The sequence below is a fragment of the Anguilla rostrata genome, chromosome 14 (assembly GCF_018555375.3).
Source record: "Anguilla rostrata isolate EN2019 chromosome 14, ASM1855537v3, whole genome shotgun sequence".
NCBI lineage: Eukaryota > Metazoa > Chordata > Actinopteri > Anguilliformes > Anguillidae > Anguilla > Anguilla rostrata.
In genome coordinates, this window is record NC_057946.1 from 32,128,823 (window position 1) to 32,136,761 (window position 7,939).

The window sequence follows — 7,939 nt, forward strand, 5'->3', positions numbered from 1 at the left end:
ACAAAGCCATCCCGACAGATCTACTGGCTAACTGGACCCGCTCTTCCCACCGCAGACCGCCACACACGGCTCCTTCCTTTTTAGCGCGTGTAGCGATTTCACTTCCTGCCGAGCGGTTCTGCCTGATCAGAGCAAGGAGGAGATCATTATGCACTGTCCAGGAAAAGCACTTCTTCCCATTTATCTGATAAATGCAACAATCATGGCTAACCGTAATATAAACAGAATATACTGCAATACATTTAAATACAAGTACATAAGGTCAGAATAGTCATTGCAACACTTTAGTTTGGGCAAATATACAATCTACTGCCATTCCAAGATTAAATACATTGCTGTGAAATATTTTCTGACAGTTCTAGATACAATATATTGCAGTATATTTATTACATTTTGGAGCGTACATGTACACAATTGACCATTTATGCATTCCAATATAAAATAATTGATGTCGACTGTCACATAATTAATCTTACTCCAACACTAATGAAAGGATTTCATTTTACAGCCCAAATGAAAGGATATTTAAATATTGAGTTGTCCAACGTAAAAATGTATGAAGCCTGAATAAAACTTGCATAAAACTGTTTTATTCAACAATGCCCCTAACCCAGCATACAGATTTATTTAAATACTTTCACATAAAGCATTTGGTTGTGGACATTTAACAGCGTTGTGTGTTAGAGGTACATATTTGTTCAAGTTCATGAAATAACTACACCCAACATGGCAAAAGGTTACATTAAAAATAAAGTGTAAGTTATTGACAGGAATCACATTCCAGTTTTCAGAACCATTTAAATATAACTCTCCTACAGCATGTCTTAGGGTTCTGCATGGCCCACAAACATTCCGGTACCATAAATAATTATTGCTAAGCATATTTCAACTACCAGACAATAGATTAAGAAAACCAGTATAAAAATGCAGAACTTCTGAACTATACCTGCATGCTCTGGAAGCACTGGTCTATGGGTGTACAAAATATACAAAAAATGCATTTGAAAACTCGCATTAATATATAGATAGGAATTTAAAAAGTATTCTTCTAGGACATTTTAAAGATTGCCTTTATCTGTTAATACAACTCATTGTAGTCTGTCGCCCAACTTCAAACTACCCCAGAACAAAAAAAAAAAAAAATCATTTACACATTCTGTTGCTAAGGCAATTTTCAGTATTTTAAAATGGTCTCTCAACAAAGCTGCATTGCTTGCATTTTGTCCCTTCTTAGAACACGCCAAACTAGGAAAAAAACAAAAACCAAACTCAAAACAAAAGAACCCCACACAGGAAGAGTGCAGTACATCAGTGTTTGAGCCAGGGATGCGCCGCTATGGAAGCTTTGCTGCGGTCGCCGTAGTCGTACAGAAGCTCCTCCCCTTCCTCGATGTCCCTGGAGGCCACCAGGATCAGGTGAGGCTTTCCCTTGACGTCGTGCAGTTTGGTCTGACAGTTGCCGTTCTTGCTGTGGTTGATCAGCCTCCCCAGGCGTTCGGATTCTCTAGTGGCGTCCACACTGGAAACGGAAGCGAGGGATTTTAAAGGAGGAGGAGCAGCAAGACCCCCAAACCCCCCCCCCCCCCCCAAACATTCACTTTAAACATTTATATGTACCTTTTAGTGCTGGTGAAAATATTCTACGTTTATTTGGTTTGAGGATGGTCGATGCCATTTAACAGAATGTGTCCTCCATATATTCCTTAAGCCACGTTAATTAGTAGGTTAATTAGTAGCAGTTTGTTACATCTGAGTAAGACTCGATCGTGTTTGTGCGTAGGCCACTTCACACGTTGTAGCACTAGCTTAGCGCCACATTTTTCTGAGTGACAGGGGGTGCACAACACCATGCAGGTACCACTTTCATATATAATTTAACAAAGAATTACAACCGGTTGTTGTTTAAATGCTCTAAATCAAACCTATAACAGCCTGAGCGCTTTCTCTTTAAGGGAGAGTGTGAACCATAGACTGTAGAAAAATATGGACAAAGTCACTGTGACGTTACCCTTTGACTCTCCATGGGCTTGGTAAAAAGGGTTTTGAAGCACGGGAAGTGTAGTTTGTGGATGCCACCCTGTTGTACAAATTGGAGCGACTGCGTAGTAGGGATTTGAAGTCTGGTCGTCCACTAACCGCGTGTGATACAGTGACTCGGTAGTGATGCAAACTGTCCCTGATTCGTACACAAAATATTGCAGTCCTATCCAAATAGCAGAAAAACTTAAAGCAGCGACATTAAACAAAAAAAAAAAAAACACACACCTATTGCGACTACATTTTCTTGTGGGAAAAAAATTATTGACTTCGTATTTTGACTGTATTGTTACCATTGACTTACATTAAAACGGGTGGCTAAAACACCTATACTGGAGCCAACCGCACTGGTGCTAGTGAGCAACGTCCCTCAACAAGACAAGACAAGTGAGCTTCAGAAACACAGCCTGGTTTTGGCCGTTTGGTGCGAACATGGTGCAGGAGAGCCGGTAAGGCTGTGTGAGGGTCAGTACGTCTGCACCAGGGTGTCCCCTACAGAGGACGAAAAGGGGCCAGGGTGAAGACTCACCAGTACGTTTTGCTCTGATACTGGAAGTAGTACATATAGCAGCCCGTAGAAGGGTCTTGTGCGTATTTAGCTTCTCTCTTCTTGGCATCTGTGATCTGCAGTAGGTCCCCATGGTATTCCACGACAAACTGCCCTTTCCGGAAACTTCTGGTGGCGAAAACCCCCCTTCCTTTCCCCTCGATGTGCTGCACCTGTTGGGGGTTTCGCGCAGGTGATCATTCGGCCCGTAGACATTCAGCTGGTGTGGCGGCGCAAATTTAAAGACACAATCATTGGTGTTAATCGCCAACATCATACACCCCTAACACAGGCCACCCAGCCAGGGATGGTCAAGTCCTTGTGTCCAAGTGGCATGAGACCACAGATCATACACTTCTGATCCACAGTCATACGCCAAACTCCCACTATAACGCTACGAAGAGAATTTACCTTCATTCCTTCTTCAGTCCCACTACTGAGCAGCTCATCGATGTGTTTCTTTTCTTCACACTGTTGACACAAACGGAGTGCGAGTTGCGCGTCATCTGGTTTTGAGCTGATGCACTGCTCTTCCATTACACTCTCTATGGCACACACTGCAGCCCAGACTGAATTATAAGCAGTAATTCTAGAGTAAATGAGTCGTATTTGGGTGCTTTTTTCCCCATGTTGACAGTAGTGTGGGTACGATTTCCACACTTAATGTTTATGAATAAAATCTGCATGTAAGTGCTTGTGCTGGATGGTATAATGGTAGAAGACAGTTCAATATTTAGTAGTCTTGGTGCAAAACATCCATCAGTTTATTTTCCCCTGCTTAAGACTTTTTCTAAAATGAGAAGATATTTGGATGAAAGGGATGCTGTCATGGCTCTGTATTCTGTGTGAATTTTACTTTTCAGTGAAATCGCAATGGACTTAAGAGACTGTGGGTTTGTGCTCTGTTAATTGCAGATGGATATCGACTGACGTAGAATAGACAGAATCAGAGCAATCTGATGACCCAGAGAGGCCTTAGTTTGAGTCTTGCGATTAAAATGGCTCCCATTTCATGGTGACAAAAGTACAAACTGGCAGGAGTGAGTTCAGTTTACTGGGCATAATGACTAATTTCACTGACAGTGCTTTAAGCCACTGAATCACCTTTCAGCTTTCAGCATATCACCTTATTGCAGCCCAAGACCATCTCTAAACTTGGGCTGTTCTTTGTTTGTTTTTCACTTAATAGACGAGCCCTTGGCAAAACATGCTTTGAGGAAGAAATGAGCAATTGTCTCACTAACAGTCCTGTAAGTGCTCAGAAAGCTAGCCATAACCAGAAGGAATACCTGTTGTTTTTAAGAAGCAGTTGCCATGTCATAAACAGCCATGTCAAGTTGCCATGTGAACATACAGCTTCACACATGGTTACGGTTTAATGAGGTGAGATTTACAGTATTAATGCATCTGCGATTTATGGACACTGTAAACGTTTTCTGCATCCATGCTGCTGACCTTGAGCTCTGCATTGCACTTCCTGGAGCTCCTCCTTATGGGGTAGAACTCTGTGAGCTTCCTGTTTTGGGAGTTCCTGTATTCTGCTCTGTGAAAACAAAAAAAATGCATTTAAAAATTGTTTTCTGTGGTCAGGCAGCAATGGTCAATTTCCATATTAGAACACTCTTAAAATCTCAGAGAGTGAAGTCTGCTTGAGACATCAAATCACTTTTGGAATTAACTTTTTTAATTTTGCGATCTTGTCATCTTTTGAAGCAGAGCGCAAGTTTTTCAAATGTTTGTAACCATGGACTATATATATACGTCGTATATACACGGTTAACTGCAAAAGTACTGGGACGTTGACACAATCTTTGTATTTTTGGCTCTGTACTCCAGCACATTAGATTTGAAATAAAACAATGAATGTGAGGTTGAAGTACAGACTGTCAGTTTTAAGGGTAGTTACATCCATATCCAGCAATCCTTGTGAGAATTACAGCCCTTTTGACACACAGTCCCCCCATTTTTAGGGACTAACAGTAATCAGACAAAATTAATCTTAAATGAAGTAGTCATATTTAACACTATCTTCCCTGGTGATGCTCTGCCAGGCCTGTGCTGCAGCCACCTTCAGTTCCTGTTTCTTTCAGGAGTTTGAAATAAAATAATGGAACCATCCAACACAAGCTGCCCCGCCCACGCTAGACTTGCCGAGGCTCTTACGTTCTCAGGGTGGATTTCGTCACTTTGGCCTTGCGACAGCAGGTCTGCCGTTTGTGGCCACGGACGCGGGAGGTGCCGTTGCTGTCCGCGGTGGGGTCCGCCGGGCCGCGTAAATACGCCTCGGTGCAGCGAGGCTGTCGACCCTGCTCCCCCGGCACGCAGGAGGGGCCCAGTCTACCCTCGGCCCCTCTGGGAAGCCCGCCGTCCGAATTCATGATGTTCAGCCTGACTGCTGTACCACAGAAGAAGAGGAGGACCAATCAGGTGGGTTCACACCCAGCTCACACCCCTGATTCTTTGCAGGCAGGAGGTGGTTGCACACAACTCTGGGTGATTGCTTTTCACTGCGGGGTAGGTGAGTTAGATCTAGGAATACAGTTTTCTTCATATTTATACATTTGAACATTGTCTTTCTCATTTTATTCATGACACCTGCAGAAATGGGTTAAGTTGCTAAAAGTAAGGCAACAGTATTCTGCAAATTGTTCAATGAAAAATGATAGAAGGCATTGTCTCCATGTGTATTACATTACATTACATTACAGGCATTTGGCAGACGCTCTTATCCAGAGCGACGTACAACAAAGTGTATAACCATAACCAGGAACAAGTATGACGAAACCCCTAGAGAGAAGTACCGGTCCAAGTACAGGGAACAACCGCATAGTTCAACTTGGACCCTGGTGGTTAAACTGATTAACACTAACAACGAGAACGGCAACAACGCAATCTATGGAAAAATAAAAATAAATAAAAATACAAGTAGTCGTTAAGACTGGCGCATCAACTAAGTCACCTATTAAACAGCTGCCTAGTTACACCCCTAAGTTTAGTCATTTACGGGGGGGAAGGGAGGGATGGGGAGAGGTGCAGCCTGAAGAGGTGGGTCTTCAGTCGTTGTTTGAAATGGGTCACAGTCTCAGCTGTTCTGACCTCCACAGGGAGGTCATTCCACCATCGTGGGGCCAGAACAGACAGGAGACGTGTTCTGGAAGACCTGTATCATACACTAGGTGGAAGTTACCAGGTTTTCAAAATCCTACAATATGTGCAGAACTTATGTTAATTACTGACGGCACTCCATATGATGCAATCTTAAAATGATTAGAATTAAAACGAAAATGAATTAAGCTTTTTATAATTTTATAAAAATTAAAAACCTATTTGTTTTGATTTGTGAATGAGTTTGCAATAAAAATCAAAACCAAACAAAAAAGGGCTTGTTTACATTGTTAATCCAGAGCTGGTTTATTATACAAACGGCCTATATGACAGTGGGGGTTAACTTGGTAGCATCAGATGGGGGATCAAGACAGCACGAGAGGCTTAAAGCATACTGTACCTTTTCCGTACATCATCTTGTCCCCGTGGGCCGTGCGCTTTCCGTGGTTCTCGTCATGGTGAGGGGAGTGCTGCTTGTCGAGGCTCTTAAAATTGGGACTCGCAGGCTGACGACTACATGCGACGTCCTTCAACGCGGAGACATTAAGCGTTAAATATTTGCACTTAAACAACAGAAAGGTGTCGAGCAGCAACCACGGACGACAGAGGGGCGTGATCAGGCATGGTTTCCAAACGATGAATCCGCCCGATGCTTACTTTCTAGTTGTTTTAACTTCATATAGGGCAAGCTAGGCACAGCATTAAATACAATTGATTTGACCTGTACGTGAAATAAATGTTTAATAGGCACATGTTTTATTTATTTTTTACTATATGGTCAGTGTTGGTCAACATCTTCTCCCACCCAACTGGCACAGGTCAAAATGAATCGGCGAAGTCACAAAAATGTATTAAAAACACGAATGATCACAGTGTAGCGTTAAATCAGAAAGTTGGAACCAAGCTAGGCCTATATGACCACACACCGATTTCGTGACGCAACCCGCAAACGCAAAGCGTCAATGCCACAATGAAGAAAACCCACTGTAATGCAGCCGTCCAAGAATGCGGGCTAAATGGGCCTCCTGTCAGCTGGCTATTCGGACAAGTGGCTGCAACACGTCGGAAAAATAATTTGGCGCAGTATTTAAGAATACTTTTTAAACACTTCGCAGGGTAATATCACTGACTGTTCATGAAACACTTTATATTTCTACTTGCAACAAACCAAATGAGACAATAAATTAACCTTCCAACTAGGTCTTCAAACACTAGGTGGCTAAGCTAACTAGCTAACTTTATATTGAAACAATAGCCACCTGGCCGGCTAGATACTATAACGTTAGCTTTGCACAATAATCATACGTAAAATGTTAGCCAGCAAATTTGAATAAAACTTGGCGTGTCTTCTTCTTTGCCTTTTCCCGTTCTCCAAATGCCTGTTCGTTTTTCCATATTAATCATGTAGCTAGCAGCCACACCATTAAAGTGGACAGCTATCGACATACCCCGTTCATTTCTGGCTTGTGTTCTTTTATCCCTTTCTCTTCTGTGCAAGTGGCGTCTTCAGGCTTACTTTTAGTTGCGGTCGGCACTGCGTTTTTTCCTTGAGGCATGAAATTTAAGACATTTTATTCAGTAGTTGCGATTTTATTACTTCCACAAGGTTTCCGAGACTGCCACTATTGTTTTGCTTTCATTCTTAAACCAAAGCAGTTTTTACAGTTCCTCCCCTCCGCCATGTCTTTAGCTGAACTCAGAGCAGAAAAGGACCACGTGAACATTTAAAGGGACTGTGCAGCGTGAGCTGTGCATCCTCCGGCAGGGGGCACTCCGAAGTCTTTTATTAACAAACGTAATGAGCTACAGTCTAAATATCATTTTTTGACGGTGAAAAATATGCAACTTGATAGCTTGTGGCAAAGTGATTGGGAAATAGTCTCACACTAGAATTGTCTCAGAATTTCAAAAGCAATTTTTATGTCGTCATTATTGCTTATTTTACCCAGCTTTTGGTATCCACGGTCAGGGGTGCGCAAGTCAATATTTTCATGATCAACAGTTGTTTATCAAAATTTTTCACTTTTCTTTTTCCTCTTTATTTTATATATGCATATATGCAAGTGTACATTTCTGTGGAGTGCATTGGATTTCCATGTGTATAGAATGTGCTTTATAAATAAACTTGATATGAGAAAAATATGTGAATCACTTGCCATGGCTTCTGAGTAATTAAATATACCATAACCCTTTCTGAAAAATATACATATTTGCTGAATATTAACACATTGGTCATAGTCATAATGATTG

At 41.9% G+C, this 7,939-nt stretch overlaps 1 protein-coding gene across 4 annotated transcripts; it reads right to left on the reverse strand.

Moving 5' to 3' along the window:
• Positions 1-568: 568 nt before the first annotated feature.
• Positions 569-7,403, reverse strand: kmt5aa (lysine methyltransferase 5Aa). 4 transcript variants are annotated; one of them, XM_064306837.1, is made up of 7 exons: positions 7,206-7,402; positions 6,090-6,216; positions 4,748-4,979; positions 4,040-4,127; positions 2,996-3,055; positions 2,567-2,757; positions 569-1,519 (listed from the first exon to the last, which is right to left on the reverse strand). In XM_064306837.1, exons 2-7 carry the CDS (start codon positions 6,103-6,105, stop codon positions 1,309-1,311), a joined length of 798 nt encoding a protein of 265 aa, XP_064162907.1. In that variant the 5' UTR covers positions 6,106-6,216; positions 7,206-7,402; the 3' UTR covers positions 569-1,308. The 4 variants fall into 4 exon arrangements, with proteins under 4 accessions (XP_064162907.1, XP_064162905.1, XP_064162908.1 ...); XM_064306835.1 differs by having other exon boundaries at positions 7,138-7,402; XM_064306838.1 differs by lacking the exon at positions 7,206-7,402 and adding an exon at positions 6,675-7,111.
• Between the last annotated feature and the right edge of the window lie 536 nt (positions 7,404-7,939).